The sequence below is a fragment of the Passer montanus genome, unplaced genomic scaffold (genome assembly GCF_014805655.1).
Source record: "Passer montanus isolate IOZ18808 unplaced genomic scaffold, ASM1480565v1 scaffold9, whole genome shotgun sequence".
NCBI classification, from domain to species: domain Eukaryota; kingdom Metazoa; phylum Chordata; class Aves; order Passeriformes; family Passeridae; genus Passer; species Passer montanus.
The window spans coordinates 9384915-9404225 of NW_024374367.1; the positions used below are offsets into that span (position 1 = coordinate 9384915).

The 19311-nt window shown below is 37.8% G+C and overlaps 1 protein-coding gene across 2 annotated transcripts in view; it reads right to left on the reverse strand.

The window, feature by feature from the left end:
* The window catches only part of FHIT (fragile histidine triad diadenosine triphosphatase), a 521997-nt gene that overhangs the window by 384754 nt on the left and 117932 nt on the right, over window positions 1–19311 (reverse strand). For both annotated transcript variants that reach the window (XM_039695552.1, XM_039695551.1), the window contains one exon: window positions 5425–5546. In XM_039695552.1, coding sequence (XP_039551486.1) covers window positions 5425–5524 — 100 coding nt within the window. In that variant the 5' untranslated portion in view covers window positions 5525–5546. The remainder of the gene's footprint in view (window positions 1–5424; window positions 5547–19311) is intronic.

Sequence of the window (19311 nt, forward strand, 5' to 3'; positions counted from 1 at the left end):
TCATTCAAGAGGTCTTTGCTGCACCAGCAAAGGAACTGCATCCTCTTCCTAATGCCCTCCTCTTCTAGAATTATTACACATTTTGAGAAATTAACCTAAATAGTCCAGGCCTTATTGTACCAAAGAACACTTTGTGTCTCCATTGTGATTCCCTTGCATCTCCAGCCTCCTATTTAAATTACAAAGCCTTACCAAACCCCTTTATTTTTAGCCCTTTGCTAAAGAGCTAAATGGAACATGACTGCTCCTTAACATTGTGCTAAACAAACTAATAATAGTAGTAATGTATGGGAAGCTTCTGTAATGAGCACTAAATAGTACTTTCCTACAAGATTAGATATCTCAAACAAGTTGTTGCAAGCATGCAGTGTACATCATTGGAATATGTAGATATAAACATATATTCTCAATATAACTGAATTTTATTTTCTTAATCGTAGTTTTATGGTAAATATTAACACTTATTTAGGCTGAAACCCATAAAATTCGTACTTATAGAGAATAAACAGAGATATGATAAATGTGTAATGTACAAATAAAATCATAACAGTAATTCTGTACGTTTATGAAGAATTAAAATTTCATGTACAAGATAAATACCATGGTTTTCAACCAAACTTGTGAGAGAATGCTACTGTTCTTTCTAGAGTGCTATCTTCAGTGGAAACTCTGTCAGGTCTGTAACTAAATGAAAATTACTTTGAAAATATATTAAGCATCAACAATAACTCTAAAAGATTGTTTCTTTTTAACTGCAAAACTTTTAAGGAAAGCATTAGGAAAATATTTGTGGCACTAGAGAACACATCAGTCTGAAGCAGTACAGCCGCTGTGACAGCAGGTGACAGGGAGCTCCCAGCCAGACAAACTGTGCAGCAGAGCAGATGCTGCTCTCACATTGCCTGACCCTGGATCCCGTCCCACCCCTGCAGCAGACCAATTACACTGCAGCTCGGGGTGTGAGCAGGCCTTTGAAGGGAGCATCTGGTTCAGCTAATGTTTTCTCTGCTCGTTAATAACAGGAACAAGCGGCAGTAACTCACGGAACAGCACACGGCCTCGGCAACAAATAATGACCATTATCTCCATGGAGTGATGAAGGTGCCAGAAAATGTCACATGCTTTGGGGTTTATACATGGTCTATACCTCACAAACAGAATACTTTCTGGTGGGAAAGCTTAGATATCTATGAAAAGAACAAAATAGTCCAGCGAAATTCAGGATATAACAGTTAAACAGTCTTCCTTTTTTCTTTCTGTTTTGTTTCCAGAAAATGTCACATGCTTTGGGGTTTATACATGGTCTATACCCCACAAACAGAACACTTTCTGCTGGGAAAGCTTAGATATCTATGAAAAGAGCAGTACAAAATAGTCTAGCGAAATTCAGTATATAACAGTTAAACAGTATTCCTTTTTTCTTTCTGTTTTGTTCGGGTTTTTTAGATGGAAAAAAACCTTTTCATAATCAATCCCATATGAAAAGTTGTGGTAAAGTGTTTATTCTAATTTATTACACACATACATATGCCCTTAGTAAGGGAGCCAAAGTGTCCACAAATTTCTATAAAATTACTTGGTCCCAATAACCCTCAGCTTGCTGTTCCCAGCTGGAAAGACTGTTCTTTTTAATAACCAATTCAATAAACTGCTGAAAAATGCTTTGTATAATATAGTATTGCCATAGATCTGCTGTTTGTCTCTGTCATTACATACTGCATTCAATCAATTTACAAATGTTGCTGTGTTCCTTTTGTGCTAGTTCTTATGGCATCCTGAACACAAATCTAAAGATCAATACCTTGTCTACCGAAAAAAAATGGACATAACTAATGAATAATTTTATTTATAATAAAAAGTTCTAGTCCCCAAATGGATTCTGCTAATGTTGAAATTCATTTTTCATATTTAACACAAGATGAAAACAAGTACCCTGCACAACACCATGAGAAAGGCAGTGATAAAAACCACTACATATTTATTGAAGATCTGAGCAAAATCATGTAAAGCTCTGGTGAAGGGCTGAGAAAATATCAATAAACTGGTAGGTCATTCACAAGGTATTTGTTACCATATTAAAGCACAAAAGGTCCATGCCGAAGAGTAGATGGAATTTGTTTCAAACAGCACCACAGTTCTGCTCTATGGAAGCAGCAAGCTTCTGAATGAAGTAATTCAAGCAAGAAGCCAAGGAGAAGCTGAGCTCATGCTGCTTGCATGAGCTGATTCAGTTCATCTTGTGCCTTTTGTGTGACAGAAACAATGCTTTTGCTGACTATAGACACATCCCTGCACTGCTCCAGCTATTGAATAGCTGCCTCCTCCAAAACAACCACAGAGCTGTTCAAGGGAGCCACAAGTGACTGCTTTTCACAATCACCCTCTACAAAGCAGTGAGCTGACAGAACAGAGAGGAAATAAGGACCCTTGTAAAAAAGGGAATGGGTACCTGTATAAGTTTATCCCAGCAAGCTTCCAGAATACCCATCTACCTCCTCCCCACTCCCAAGCTTACAGCCCAGATGTGCACTGAATACAGTATTTGTGTTCCTACCCAGATTCTTGGCTCCATGACAACGCTAGAAAGTCATCATAAAAGTACAGCCCAAAACCCAGGATCTCATTAATCAACACTGTCCCCAATGCCACGTGCCTTCTGCTCTGATATCAGACAAGGAGAAGGCAAGAGCAGAGCAGATACAGACCCCTGATTATTACAGGTGTTAAGTGACAATGTCTCCAGACAGCCTGTGGTCCAACACCTCTGAGTCTTTGCCTGCTAGGTGACAGCAAAGGGACTGGATCTCCTGAGGGGAACAGGCACTAATCCTGCACCCTGACCACCTGCAGCTCTCCTCTGTCACCTTGTGCCAGAAGAGATCAATGTTTCCTACTGTCCCACACATGTGCACATTGTAGCTTGCACACTGAAGATTCCAGTTTAATGTTGGATATCCCGCACTCAATAATAAGAACCCAGCACCTTCCTAACCAAGAATCTGCAGTAATCACTTGAAGGGATCCCAATCCAAAAGGTTTCTGCGTCTGTGAACTTGGAACCATTGGGCAGAAGTCTAATGGGAAAAATGAGGCACCTCTACCCAGCAACAGGAGAACCCTTTCTTTACTATAAATACTGTACTCTTACTCTACCTAATCTTGGACTGTTAGCACAATTTGCCTTTCAAATCTCAAGCTAAATTCACAGGATTGGCAGCTCAAAATAAACAAAACAAAACTTTGCAATGTGTTAAGTGAACGAGACTGCTTTGGCATTTCTCAAGTCACACTGAACTCCATAAGGCCATTGTGACAGACTTTCTCCCAGAGAATAGTTTTATTTTAAAACTATTACTGCAAATTCATAATTCCAACCCTATGTTCTGTTTCAAGATAAAACTTCAATCTTACTAGTTAATTAAAGCCACCACCTGGAGTGATCTGGCTTTCATACTGATTTCCTTTGTCTCTCTAATTCACATACATTAATATTTTATTTTCTACTGGAAAAAAAAATGTCACATATGTGCCAAAGACAAGGCAGATAAAATTATTGCAATAAAACAAAGAAAATACACTTCTTACTGCCAGGTCTCAAGATGAATGCTGCATTATACAGACACTTTAAAAGGCTTACAACTGCAAATTGCTCTATTTTACATACTGTATTCTAGCCTTTACATCAAGATCTCTCCTAATTTCTCCTTACTGTAATGAGAAAGGAAAAGGGTTGGGTTTTTATTACCTGAACATTTATTCAATGGAGAAACAAAGACTACATTATATATTACAACACAAGCTATTAAAACAATGTGACACTATAAAATACACTGCAATACTCATTATGGGATAACAAAGCTAAACCCTTCGCAAATAAATGTATCTGCCAAAAGTCAGCAATAATTATACAACAAGAGTTTATAATCTTTAATTATTTAAGAAGAAAAGAAGCTTGTAATAATTAAGTTTTATAGACTCCTTAACTTGTCATTACTAGGTGTTCACAAAACTCTAAAACAAGAATGCTTCATCTGAAATACTCTATTTTTAACAACAGATGCAATTGTTCACTTGAGTGATTAATTTTAAAAAAAGTCAAATATTGTTTTTAAAACCTGCACTCACAGAACAGATAAGAGTTTATTTACTCTCTGATCCACACAATGCATACAGCAACTGCTCAGGTACTCGCAGGCCCTGCATCACACAGTGACCAATGTGACACTGTCTTTATATACCTTTGAAATGGTTTTTGTTATGACAGGTCTGTAAATCACCTTGGATTTACATCAGGAATTTCAGAAACTCAAAGATCAGAAAAACTGTTAATTTAATTCATTAAAGTATATTGGTAAGACAGTAATACCTTTAAGGTTTTTATGAAGAATGACTTTGGTACACACAAACACCATTCAAAACATGTGGAGAGAAAAATTCAATATTGAACAATTATAATCTACAGAACTGATGGGAGGAAAGAAATGTTCCATATTTCAGAGGAAATAAATTTTTGGGTTAAAAATATATGTATATTAAAATTCACTTGATTTTAAATTAGGAAAGAAACAACATAAAACTACAAAATTAACAAGAAAACTTTCAATAAACTCCAGACAACTTCCTTTTTTACCCCAACACAGTCATTCTTTGCCAGAGCTCCTACTAAATTTTCATCATGAACATCTATGGAAGAAGAGATCAGTCTTGATTACTTCTGTAAAATTGCACTTTCAGCCACTAAAATCAGCACAAGTTACAGAGCAGCAGAATTTTGACGGGAAAATAACCCACTACACTACAAAATACGTTAAATAGGTACATTGAGCATCTTGTATAATCAAGTTACAATACAATTTCAAACTCAAGAATTTTACTTACACCATGATGCTTCATATTTTCATCACGAAATGTGTGCACTATACAGATGGTTTATTTAATCCATTCCCACCTAAATTAATCAAAGCAATCTGTCCCCACCCAAAAAAAAAAAGTCTTCAAAGTCTTCCTACAGGGTTCTACTGTCATTTGACAAATAGTGTACATTTAGCCAGGAAAAGTTGAAAATCCTCCATAAACAAGTTACCACATCTAAAAATAAGTGACATTATTAAAAGGGAAGCAGGATGTGTTATTTAGCATAATATGGAATTTAAACAGCACCACCTCCAATAGACTTTAAAATGCTTTTAGTAGCACCTGGTTGTTTATATATCTTCTGTGGTGAAAAGGTCAATAGAAACTCACCTCGAAGGTCACAGTTGCTAAGCAACTGTTTTTGGCAGTTCTGCAACACTGCTCAAGCATCTTCTGATCAAGCATCACTGCCTGGATTTGGAATAAACCCATGTCACATCCTACCTGGCCTCCCAAGTTCCCTGAGGGCGTCCTGCTTTTCCCAGGAGAGCAGCAGCAAGGAAAGGATACGTCCTGGCACCACCGGCCTGCGGTTCACCAGAGCAAAGCACAGCTCTGTCCTCAGGAACACCACCGAGGGCTTGATGAGGTGCTGGCCGAATCTCAGCATGGTCAGGGATGATCTTCGGGGCCTGAAAGAGACAATTGTTAAGGTAATTAAAGGACTGACTCTGCCTTTCCAAGCAGTAGGAATAAAACAATCAACCTGTCTATGCAGCTTCTAGCAGAAAGTGCCTCCTGGGCTCATCAAAGCATTGGGTGTCTTGGAATGGTTGATACATCTTCCTTAAAATGATCACGTCTTTGAAGGAATGGTGAAAAAGACTTCTTTCCAAAGCAAAAACTTTACATATAATTTCTTAAAGTCTTCTCTCATCATCTTGGCTGGGCTACAAAATTCGAGGGAAGGCAATTTCTCCCTCCCATTTCCATTTGTCCTGCATTGTAAACATTTGGATCATATGTTCTTGAAAAAGCACAAATAGGATTTCACATTTTTTCTGCCATAATGCAAATCAGTGCACACAGGACTTATGAAATAAACCACAATTTCTTAATCTCTCCATTAAATACCTCAACTGGAGACTACTGGCAAATTGAAGAAAGTTTATTTAGCCATTTTCCATCCACATTCTCTAGCTTGAGCAACTGGAATGTAAAGATGATCACTACCACATTTTCTCTTATAGAAAGTCAAAGAATTCCACTTTCATTCACTAAAATTTTCTCTCTTCGTGACAAGAATGAAAATGCCTCTTAAATAGATACAGCACAGTCTCAGCTGTGTCTATTTTAGGTCTTTAAGCCCTAGAGTATTTAAAGTATTTAATTCAATCAGAAATATCCAAGGTACTGCAGGGTGAAAAATGAAGAAAAGACAAATTTCATGTGACAATACTTCAGACACATCGGAAGCATTATGCTCACATTACGCAGCTTGAACCAAGTGACTAATCAGGAAATTCAGTTTCATATGTTGCCTGAGACAGGGAAATCTCTGCTACAGCCATGGAGGGTCTTCTGTTGCAGTTCTTTTCTTGCAAGATTACTGCATACAGTAAGACCTAAACTTGGTTCTTCATCGAAGAGACGTATTCTGATTTATCATCCCACTTGTGCCACAGCATATATCACAGTTGAGATGGCCACAATACACAGAGTATCACCACACAATTTCAGAAGGCTTTAAACATTCATCCACACAGAGCAACACCATACCTCATGAGAAGGCTGCAAGCATCTTCCCTTCTTGTTCTTCAGGAGAACCTTTCACACCCCTCACATTCATGCACTGCCCCTGTGTGCCCTCTGTTCCCTTTGGTGGTTGGGCACTCCATGGCTCATTGCTGTCAGTGCTGCTCACCTAATTCTCACAGCTGCACCCACTAGGGATGAGGCTGGGCCAGCCCCAATCACCACAAATTCTGTACCTGCACACTTGCACCTGCTCCCATGAGAAAACTACACATAACAACCCCCTCTAAGTGCACACACTTTGAAAATGTCTTTGAGAAATATTTGTTCTAAAGGAACTTCTGGCTTTGTAAGGGTCTGATTCCACAGAAGAACTTGAGGGCAGCAGATACATCTAATCAAGGTTTACACCAGAAAAACATGTATAAATCTTAGTATAAGATACAGTAACAAATAAGATTACTACATTTTCATGTAATAAACATTTTCCAAGTAGGCACCATGTCTTGTGGTTTTTTTTGAAAATCACAGATGAAAGGAAATGCTTGAACAGACCATGGAAGAGTAGAGATTTTAACTATGCCTGTTTCAAAGATTTAAAAAGGCTCTACATCCTTTTCCACATAAAGACAACAGAAGATTAAGTGTCTGAGATGTGTCCCTTAGCATATATTAAACTTGAAAGTTGACAACATACAAAAAACAAGTCTCTTTAGCTACTAGAAGAATTGCTTAGCAGAGAACACACCTGCTATCTTGTGCTGATGCTTGAAAAAATAACTATTAGGAACTTCAATCAATCTGCCTCATTTCTCTTAAGCAGGCCATCAACAACCCCCCATGGGGGTTTTTCATTCCGATTAAAACATGCAATAATGTTTTCACACAATTCAGTAAAGAGACATGGTTCTCTTTGCAATGAAGGAAGTGCTTCTGAAAAAGGAGAGAAACACATTCCATAGCCAGGACTACCCTCCAGTGATGAAATGGTAAGCTGGTGTCTCCAGAAGCTGGAAAATCAAATGTAGCACCTGCCCTTGCACTTGGCAATGCTATGGATAAAAAATCAAAGTACTACTGATGTTCTGCCTTCCAGGACACTGATAAATAAAGGTACTGTCCAGAGGCACGGGACAGACTTAAGCACAGAAACAAGGCTTCAAAATCACAAATGTTAAATGTAAAATATGATGATTTTAAATTTGACTTAAAGAGGGAAAGAAGCTGAGATTTGGTAATCAACTAGAGAAGTCCTCTGGCTGATTGCTGCCATAAGCCAAAACCAGCAAAAAGTAGTGAAATAAGATTGGTGACATTAGGTTGCCTGTACTGTGTTTTCATCATGCACCTACCACATGATATTTACTTATTTAACTACCTGTCTTGTTTTTAGAATACCTAGAAAAATCAGCAAAGTAAAAGCACTAATGTCGTACCTCTCCTTGCAATAGTTTGAAGAATCACATTACAGTCCAAGTAGGTTGATCCAGAATTATTAGAACATTAAAAAATCTCATGCATAGAATTAAAGCATGTATTAAAACTTTTTCTGTTTGTTTACTATGCAAAAATGTATCTGAATAATGTATTTCTATCTCTTGATTCAGACCAAATACATGTGTTTCAAACTAATGTGTCAGTTGTACTGGTTGTGCTGTGTAATATTGCCGACTTCCCAGTGCTACTCTCTCCAATTCTGCAAAGGGATTATGGGAGACTTTTTCTTAAACAATTATTCATTATCTATTATATATTACTTCAGCTGCCTTCTGCCCTAGTGATCCTCTGTGTTTTTCTGCACAGTACAATCATCTGTGCTCAGAACCAACACAAATGCTAAAAAATGCATTAGGGAAATAAGTAATGGGTACAACTGAAATATCCACGACTGTGCAGCCACACAATACAGCAAGGCTGGAATATTCCAGAGTGCTGCCAGGCAGGAAACTGCTACTGGCAGAGCAAGATTTTAGTCACCTGAACTCTACCACTTATTGCTTGCATGGTCTGTAAAGCAGCAGGAACCAATGAGCACAGGTGTGCAAGCACTGGTCATGAGATGCAAACAGTGTGTGCACAAGGCTTCCCAAATCCCAGACTGGAATGACCACACTAAGGCTGTTCCTCCAGGGATTTCTATTTTTCACATAAAGAGGAGGTCAGTGCCATACAAACTAGAAACAACACATAATTGGTGAAAGATGTTTCCCCTTTAATGATGGTAGCCTTTCTAATCCCCAGTAATAAGGAGGACAATTACACAGTAATGTTAGAAAATGAAACAAATCCATTTCTGATTAAATTTCAGCCCAGTTTAACACAGTTTCTATTCTGACTATTCAGATGAAAAGTGTATTTACTCTTCTTCATATTGCAGATATACATTACATTGCCTATTTCATCTGCCTCATTTTCCTAATTAAATTCCCTTCAAGCTGTGTTACTGCAGTTGTAGGTGGGAATACAGTATTAAAGGCTAACACAGCAAGTAGACTAATTTTACAGCCACAACAGACCTCAAATCTGTATAAACCATACTAGGAAAAGGAAAAAAAATTTAAAAATACACTGGAAATCTACATTACAGCCTGAAAAAACAGATTGCTAAAAAAAAAAAATATTGAGATACACTGAAATGTTTTCAAACATTTTTATAGTTTTGTAAAACTTCAGTAGGTGATGCCATGATGATTTTTTGCCTTTTCTTTTATATACCTTTTATGTATTCTCCTTCAGGCTGATAACTTAGCATAGTCCTAAAATTCTGTTAGGCCAGGAGATCAAACACCCTAAAGGCCTTGCAGCTGGAGGCCAGAAAGCCTTATGCTATCTTGAGAAACCAAGGTCCCCTATGGAATACATCCTGTAAACTAAAATTAAGCACATCTAGAAGGGAATACATTGGGACAGGAAGATATCACACTATTCATTCAAGCTTCTCATTGGGGCATCTTTGTTGAATATAGTAATTTGCAATGACTATAAAACTGCAAGCAGGGTCTACTGTGAATGTGCATTTTGGTGCATTCCATCTTGGCCAAATGTTGCACCACAAGGATCCTTAAGAAATACCAAAATAAAAACCCTTTATCCCTTAACCATGCCTGGCTCTTAATTTTAGATCCAAGAAAAAGGTATCACAGGCACATGGCATTTCCCCAGTCTGTATAAGCACTACTCATATATTAAATGTATTTGGTGAGAAGAAATCTGTACATGTCTCACTTTTCCAGATTTATTCAGTTTCAGGGTTAGGGGCTTTGTTTTGCACTTCAGTTTTTAAACAGCATAAGCTGTAGAATAATTTGTGACAAATACACAGTGAGAACTCTGAAGAGAAAATAAGTTCTCTTCTGGACAGAAGGTAAGTTCACCTAAAAACAGGTCCACAGGACATCAAGATGGGTGTCTGCTTGTTACAGGTCATAGCTAAAATCAGAGACCTGGAAAAGTGCTGGAAGTTTGCTGACTACAAGGAGTGATGGCAGCAGCTCTTTAATGTTCTCTTCCTGCTGCCACACACCTCCCCATTGGATGCTTAATTGAGATGGTGTTGGTACTCCAAAATCCTTTTTTTTTTTTAATACAATTACTCCTCCTTAGAACAAGGTGTTGAGATCAGCACCTGCTGGGAACCAACCTCAAGGCTTTTGCTGAGAATCCCCTGAGCACTGTTTTAGGAAAGCTGCACATCTGGCTGTAAAGGGAGAAGATGAGAATGCAAAATGGGCTGCTAACTTAAATGTGTGCATTAAAGGAAACCAATTACAATACCATTATCTCTCTGTGCTAATAGAAAGGACTGTTTTAGAAACACTCCCAGGAGTATTCTTAAATTTTAAAGTTTATTTTACCATATTAACATCACCTCTTCAAAATTTTGACAGGCCCGATTCCAATACTCAATTTCACTGTAAAAACACTGCAAATTTATGTGGCAAAACAAAACTTCCTCCTCCTTTCTAATTTTCTATAAGGTCTTACAAAAATACTAATTTGGTTTTTTTTAATTCATCAAGATACGAAAACTTGTGTTATACACGCTGTAGTTAAGAGAACAAAGTACCTATATCCTTAAATTAATATTTGGCATTGTTCCCTTTCAAAGATTTGGTTATGGGGAAAGTGATAGTCCTACTCAGACATCTGAATTTTGCACCATATCAAGAAGTATTGTGCAATGAAGACCTGCACTGCAGGCCACCTTCCCTCTTTCCATGTTTTGGTATTTTTTACTTATTCTCTCCTCTCACTGCCACTTTGTAAGGATGAAATCCACACAAGTCAGAATATTACTTATTTAACTCAAGCACCTAGCAATAAATGTGCTTGTTGCTAGCAGCCAGGATTTGACATTTTCATCAAGAAATACCTAAAAACAGTAATAGAAATAAATTATTTTATTCTCAAATCACTTAGTTTTTCTACTGGTTCTATGTCCCTAGAACAGCTTTATCTCTCAGCACCCTTCACTCCCACTCTTGCACAAAATTTAACTATGTATTTTGTGTTCTTCCAGTTCCAGAAAATGGCCTCTAATTAAAAACTGTTCTCCTTCTCAGTGAGCTGAAACATCACATACTATGCCATTTCTGTTCTGAAAAAGCCAAGAAGAATTACAAAACTAGAAAAGGTTCTCCTGTATCTTTGACAGCCATAGCCTAGATTCTCTCCATGGGGATGGTATTTAATGCTCTACACGACATTGAAGGGAAAAGCTTGTGTGGATTATTTTTCATTTCACCACCCACGGAAGCTGCTGAACAGCAAGTCCATTAAATGTGATGCATGTAACCAATCCTGTGGCGTTGACAAGGACCGATTCCTCCCATCAGAGACAGATTATGATGGACTCGAATCCACTACATGTGGCTTCCCCTGCTTAATCTAGCAGGGAAGAAAACATCAAAATTATTACTCTTTAAATATATAGCCATTTTCTTAGCACGGTCAATCAAGCTAAATTATCTACACTTACAATGAAAATAGACTGTGGCCTGTTACATAGCACCTCAGCACCTTCCCATGTGTGATGCCACAGACATCCATCTGCAATCCCACAGCCTTTGCCTTGCAGCTCTGCTCCCTTTCCCCTGAGCTGCAGCAGTGTTTCCCAACCCCTCTGGGATAGGATTTTCCATTCTGGTCTCACAGTCTCACTCCTTAAAATCCCAATGTTGCTGTTATAGTGGGTTTTCCTAGGGTGTGACTGTGGCCCTCATGAGAACTGTCCCTTCCCCTGCCTGGCTGTGGCTTTTGGGTGGCGGCAGTGGGCCCAAGGAGGAGACTGCACAAAGCTCCCTGGGCTGCAGCACCACCCCTGAGCACAGCACAGGATGTGGACAGTGTGATGAGCAGTGATCTGAGGGAGCTCTGAGGTCCTGATAAAAACCAGATAGTTCCCAGTTGTACTGGGTCTGACTGGGATGGGCTTTTGTTCACAAAAGCCAGTATGGTCCTACAGTTTGGTTCTGTGACCAAATCAGTGCTGATAAGACACCAATGTTCTGGCCAATGCTGTACAAGGCTTTCTCTTTTTCTCCATTCTGCCCATCACCAGTGAGCTGATGTACATCTTCACGTTTGGCTCCTGACAGGAAAGCTGCATTGCCCCCAAACCTGTCTCAAAATACTTTGTGCAACCAGTTCATCTGTCCCATCAACTTATCTAAAGCAGAAAACACACAAAATTCAAACAAAGACTATAACCTATTTACAGGTCAAATAAAATACTAGCATTCTCTTTTTTTTCTGTCCTAGCATACACACTTACTTCTCAAAATTATCCCTCTTCTGGCCTATTGAAAAGCTACAGGTCAAATAAAATACTAGCATTCTCATTTTTTTGTGTCCTAGCATACACACTTCTCAAAATTATCCCTCTTCTGGAATTACACATCCTGTCTACTGCACCTGTCAGGCAACGTGTGGGTACACACAGGAAACATGTACATAAGTCTGTCCTCAGTTTTCTTTCCCAATTTTCTGGTCCATCATCAAAACAAATTTTTAAAGACCTCTCCCCTGCTCCCAAAATCCTCACAACCACTCCAAAAAATGACTCAAACTTCAGATACCCAGAACCCTGTTGACCAAGAACAATGCAGACACCTAAAAGCAACTGAGCAACCCTGCAGCAACACTGTAAAGCAATTGCAACTTTGACAAGTTAATCAGCAAATGCAGAACCAAGCTAGACATCAAAGGCGATATAACATCCATAATACATGGAGAGGGCATAAATATTTTTAAATGATGTAGACGTAGTTGTCAAATTCATTTCTACAGCAAGCGTTTTGGAATACAAATTAGGCCAACTTGGTTTTTTCTTATAATTCAGGTAAAGAGTGCAAAGTTATAAACAATAAATGAAAAGGTTTGTAGAGGCAAAAGAGTTGTATAATACATTAAACTTGTAGAAAAATGAGAGTTTAGAAGAGTCGTGAAAGCACTAAACAGGCTCGACATTCTTCAAGAGTCCATGTGTACACTGTGTGCCTCAGAAGATGATTCATACACCATTTAACCATGCTGAGAAAATCAGTCTGGCACTGGAAGCCCTTGTTTGCCTCTGTGCTGAGGTAACAGCCAAGTTCAAATATGAGGATTTGTTTCCAAATATCACTTTGTCGTTGTTGTTTTGACATCCTAGCTAGACCTACAACTTTACTTTTTTAAAAAACCTTTTACAATTACGAGCATGAAATAAGATTGTTGTCTTCCATTAACTAGCAGTAGGTTTATGTCCATTTTATGCCTGAATGCAGGAACTCAATGCACCACGATGTTACAGAGGTTGTCTTTCAAAAGAATTCCAGTCCCAAGACTTGATCTAGAACTTCTCACAATCTTCTCTGCTCAAAAACTGTGCCCATTTTTCCTCATATTAGCAGAGGTTATCTAAGATTACACCTCCTTCTATCATTATCCAACAAAAATTCAGCAGGAATTCAAAGACAAATCTGGTAATTATGAACAACTCAAAACCCATGGACTCTCTCTGTGATTTTAAGGAAGATGTTTTGTGAAACAGGATAAAATCAATCAAAATCAACCATTCACTCTCAATGACTTCTACCAAAAGAACAAAATATATACAAAACCACACATATACAATAAAATAAATTATGTTCACAAATCCTTCTTTAGTGTTAATCTTCTAGAGAGGGGGAGGAGAAAACAAAAAGAAAGGCAAAACAAAACAAAGAAGCACATTATATTTCCATTTTTTAACAACTTCCATGTACCACAGCTATTATCCTGATGCATAGAGAACTCAGGGGTTTGATTTTGCCTCTGCAAGTCATTCTGATGAACGAGACCTTTAGTGTTGTAATAACTGCTGTGAGTAATGGAACAACCAATGGCTTTTATTAAGAAGGAACACTGAATAATGTATTACCAACACTAAGATCAAGGGAAAATACATTTTTATTAGGGAAAAATATTAATATCAATCATGCCCTTTTTTTTGAGCAGAGAGGTGAAAGGCAGAAAAGGAAAAAATTAAGAAAATGCTTTACAGTATGTATTAAATGGTAGAAATTACACCATGAAAATCCTTTTTCCCTAGTGTGGCTACCTAGGGCTACATTACATGGTAGAGGAGCAATAAAAAATTGTGACATCTCTTGAGATGTATAAATGTAAGGAAAACTCTACCCCAGCAAAAGGAGGGATGGGGGAGGAAGCTCATTCCTTTTGAAGCTACAGATTAAGAGAGCAGACATGATGGAACAACAAGGAATGTTCTTTCCTGAACCCTTCAGTGGAAAAAAAAAGGTGGCTTTAAAAATGTGGAGTGAGGAAAAAGCTATTCTATCTTTCATCATTATTATTATTACTTATATTGCAAAACATAAAGTCACTTTACAGGCTTTAGAAATACACACCAAGACTAAGCCTTCCCCTGAAGTGGCTTCCTATTTCCTCTGTGTGAATGTAGTTTGGACATCTATAGTGTTGGACAGCAGAGATGGGGCCAAGAGAGCTGCAGAAGACAAGCTGCAGGGAGTTAAGTGAAAAGATTCAAGGAGCAAAGAAGTCCATTGGGAGAAGAGAGTAATGGCTCTTCCCAAACCTTTATGGTGTTATAAACCAAAGCACAATCAGAGAGAGAGCACAGGATGTGCTACGGCAAAAGGCTGGTCCACACAACTCAGAGCCAGCACAAGCCCAGGCAAAAAGAAGTGTAGTATGAGCCAGAAATGCTGGATGATGAGTTTCCAGATACAGTCCAGAATTTTATCATTTCTTCCCTGAAAAATCAGCTACATCACTTCCAAAAGCTCTCCTGAACCAGTAAACACCTTTAAAGATTTATTTCCTGTATTTTATTCTTTTGTCCTTTTGCCCAGAATTTCATTCTGAATGCAAACTTATTATTATTAGACCATGGCTATTTGGTAATACTATGAATTTGAATTTATTATATTTAGAGCAATTCCTGGGAGACTTAAGTATTTCTGCAAGCATTTCAGCTTGCTGAATTAATAAATGTGACACAAATATTCAGAGGAAAATGCAGGCACCATACTTAGTCTAACAATTCCTCGGGCATATAAATTAAAATAGACATTTAATGAAAATTTATTGCCATATTAACATTTATATATAGCTAATAAGACTAGATAGTGGGTCCTTCACATTTATGTACAGTGCATTTATGTTTATTTCTATGCGTTGGAATCTTTAAGACAAATCCCATTAGTTCTCATTTCATCACTTTACACATGTGCTTGCTCTCCAAAATGAAACCACTTAAATGAGATTGTTCCACAAACACTGGAATTAATGAAGCATCATTTCAAAGGATTTATATCCACATCTTTCTACGCCTCCTTTGGTCCCCCACAGAAGGAGAGCCCTCTGCCACAGCCCTGAGTGCATCCCAGGCAGGTGATTCCAGCAGGATTCCCAGGGTTACCCATGTGGAGAGCTGCCAGGCCTGGGCTGCACCCTGGGGAGCAGCAGGGAGGAAAGAGAGGCTCCCACCATGCAAAGCAGGTCAGGGCCACTGGTCAAAAAGTGAACTGTTAGGACTGTACAGTGTAATTACAGAGCTACCATGGTACACATACATATCTAATTATGTATTTACACAAAGTAGAAGTGCTGCTTTAATGCTGAAATATGACAGATGTTTTTGAGAAAGTTTGTACTATACTCACTGGAAAAATGCAACCTGGTGTGACATGTTCTTACTATTTCTGGTTCGTTTAAACCAGTCAAATTGTGGGCTGCATGCAAAGAACACTTTCCTAGGCTTAACTTTCCCCCTCTGCACAGGTTTTCCCTCTGACTTTCCCCAAATTTCCCCAATTCTCTTTACTTGACCATATGTTTGAAAAATGGCAAATACCATGCCTGCTTTCTGGTCACTTCTCTATCTTAAAGAAACCTGTGGCAGAAACCAGAGCTTTCTGTATTTTTGTACAGAGCACTTGCTGAACAAGGTTATGTTGAATGATTGTTGGGTTGCAAATCAACTGAAAGAATACGGAAATTTTGGAAAAGGAAACACTCTGTCAAACCAGCATTAAAGCTTGACAGGAACCTACTTACAGATTTTTGGTCAGATTAATTCTGAATACTATGACTTAAAAAAATGTAGGTAAATACAGGCAGTCTTACATGATATTTTTGTGAGAAGTTTCATATCTGGTAGCAGAAAACACAGTTATATTAAAATACAACTATTTACTGAATATGACTTCTTTTCAGAAGGTATTTTCTGCTGAGAGAAAGTGGCTTGCAGCTCCTGTTATGTAATACGTACAAGCATTAGATTTATTCCAGTATCAAACTAAGCCAGAGAAATTTGGGGTTACATTTGGGGTTACTTCAAGTTGCTCTTCTTAACTTTGGGGTTACCTCAAGTTGCTCTTCAGGAATCTTTTCCCACTAGACAGGTGCTCTTAGCAAATTAACCACTAAAATCTATTAAACACTTTTTTTGGCTTCACTAGGTTGCTTTCAGAATCAGGCCTTAAGACAAGTCCACCAACGCCTTTGATTGATTTACAGAAGTAAGAGAAGTCAAAGATGATCTTGTCAATATCCTTAAGGTCAAATTTCAAAATCACTGATGTAATAAAGCATTTTCTCCACTGTAATACTAGATGCAGAAATACAGAGAAACCAAAACCAAATGTGATATAGAGCCTAAACCTATTTTCAATATGCTAGCCTGCATTGTCCTTGGTAAAAGATTAAGAAACGCTTAAAAAATTACATAAACATAGGAAATTTTTAAGTGCTCATTATTTTTACAAATGTATTATTTTCATTGTCTTATTCATCTAATAATTACACATTTCACTGTATGTGTAATTCATTCTCCTCATTGCTTTTTACTTCATAATTGCCAAATGTCCTGAAAATATGCATTTTCATCTATCTGTAACTACCATATGATTCTTCATGTTTTTTCCTTTTTAGAAAACAATCTATATGATTATTTTTTAACCTAGACTCACCATAGAGAACTGCATGAGTCACATAATCAAGCTATAAACCAAGCAAATAGTTTTGTATGTTTCTGCTGTATTTCTGGCTCGCTTTCCTATACTGTATCACTTCAGGCATCAACAAAAAATGTTTTAATGTTCCTGCTTTAACTTTTCAAGATTAAAAACATTTATAGTCACATGGTGGATTGGAATAGCTGAGAGTATTATGTTCTCATTTTTCTGTAAACTTGCTAACATTTTAAACAAGCATTGGGTGCCACTAATTCTGCAACTAATTGGGGAACAAATTTTTTGTACGATTTACTGAAAGGTCTTTGGAGCTCCTTGCCAGCCAAGGTTTCTAATTAGATACTCATGAGTAATTAGAAATCTATAGACATGATTAAATCTTAATCTGCAATCTGCAGGATAAATGTTTAGGCTGAAGTATGGCAAACTGGCAGAGACCTCAATCAGGGTCCCCTCTGTAGCTCCAAGAATTTGTCAAAGCTGAAACTGATTTATTTCTGAATTCCTCTGACTCCCCTGGAGAGGTAACTCATAAATTGGGCTGCCAGCTCAGTGCCACTGCCCTGCACCCACAGCCCTGACTGCCCCAGTACTAGCATATTTTATAGAAGGTAGGCATAAATGGTTTATTCCAATGAAAACTTTGGACTACCATTGCACTTCTTAAATAATGGATGCAATTTATTATTTAAAAGGTGATTTGCACAATACACATGTACTACCCAAGCTGCCCAGTAGGAAATCGTACTTAGTCAAGTGAAGTTCTCACTAACTTTCATTTTTTTCCTCAATAGCAAGCAGTTGTTCTGTAAGTAATGCCACAGCAATACCATAAAGCTCTGGGAATAGCTAGCTCTCAGCAGTCTGGAAATGAATACAACTGTAAACAAAAGAGACTTTGAAACTACTGAAAAATTAATTTTCTTGTGCTGTTATAAGAGACATTTTGGCTTCCCTGAGTGCACTTCATAGCCAGGAAAAAACTCTCCAACTCCATACACACTCTAACTCTCTACATAATTCTATCATACCAGCCACTATCCTAGTACCTTTCTTGATGAATGTAAGAAACATTTCACTTCTCTAATCATTGCCAGTTAAAGATTTCAAAGAGCTTTGGGGAAATTTAAAGAAACAGGAATCTAACAGATAAGAAAACAAAGCACAGATAGACTTTAAGGAGCACAAAATGATACAGTGAAATCTTTTTCCCTGGTCAAATTAGTGCTACCAAAATGCTCAAAAATTAACAAAAATACTCACAAATCACTATGTTTAGCCACAGTACAAATCTATGGTGCTGCTTTTAAAGAATTGTGGAGAACTAAGGGCTTACCTTGAATTCTCTATGCTACTCTATAAGCAATCAGCATGCCTAAAGCAAAAACTAGCATAAACTTCCAGTGGAGAAAATGCAAGGAAAATAATGTAAATGTACTCAGTATACAAAATGTGGACACTACACATAAAAATCATCAACTAAAGTTTTCCCAAATAGAGAAACAGTACTTTACTAGACTTGCTCACAAATCTTCTGGTATGTAGAATATCTTCACAGAGGTAAGAAATCTGAATATACAATGAAAATAAATGAAAGTTCATTTGGAAAGATCCTCTTCATGTTTATCACAGAGAAGATAGTACCATCTTTGAGGCAATATGGTTTCTCAATTAATAGTCATTCCCCAAATTAACTGGATCACAAATTTCAATATTCCAAATTAATCTTTCTTCATTGCAAAAATCAAATGACCAAATTGACAAGGATGAGAATTCAGATGGCTTTTGTAAAGCCAATTTACATGCAAGCCTTAAGGAACAGTCTTTAATAATAAAGCCATATTAGAGTTTTCAGCAAGCCCTAGTGCCTCATTTCTGCAGGTGATTCGCTGAAGTTCTGCCTATTTCAGAGAAAGCTCCGAGTTCCTGTGTGATACTGCCCAAGATATCAAATACAAAGTTTTCTTTAGTGATAAGTAGAGCCATGAAAATGTTCCGTTTGCAGCCTTGAGGTCCGGGGGAAGTTATCCAGGCACAAGAACACCACGCCTGATGCTGAAGTAGCAAGTGGTGTTTTCTGAACACAAAACATCCTGGATGATCTGAAGGGCGCTAAAATCCAATCTTATGTTCTAAAACGTACATCCAAATTTGGTGAATTTTTCTGACCTTAATCTCTGTCAGCTCCCCATCTGTAAAACAGATATAATACCACATCCCT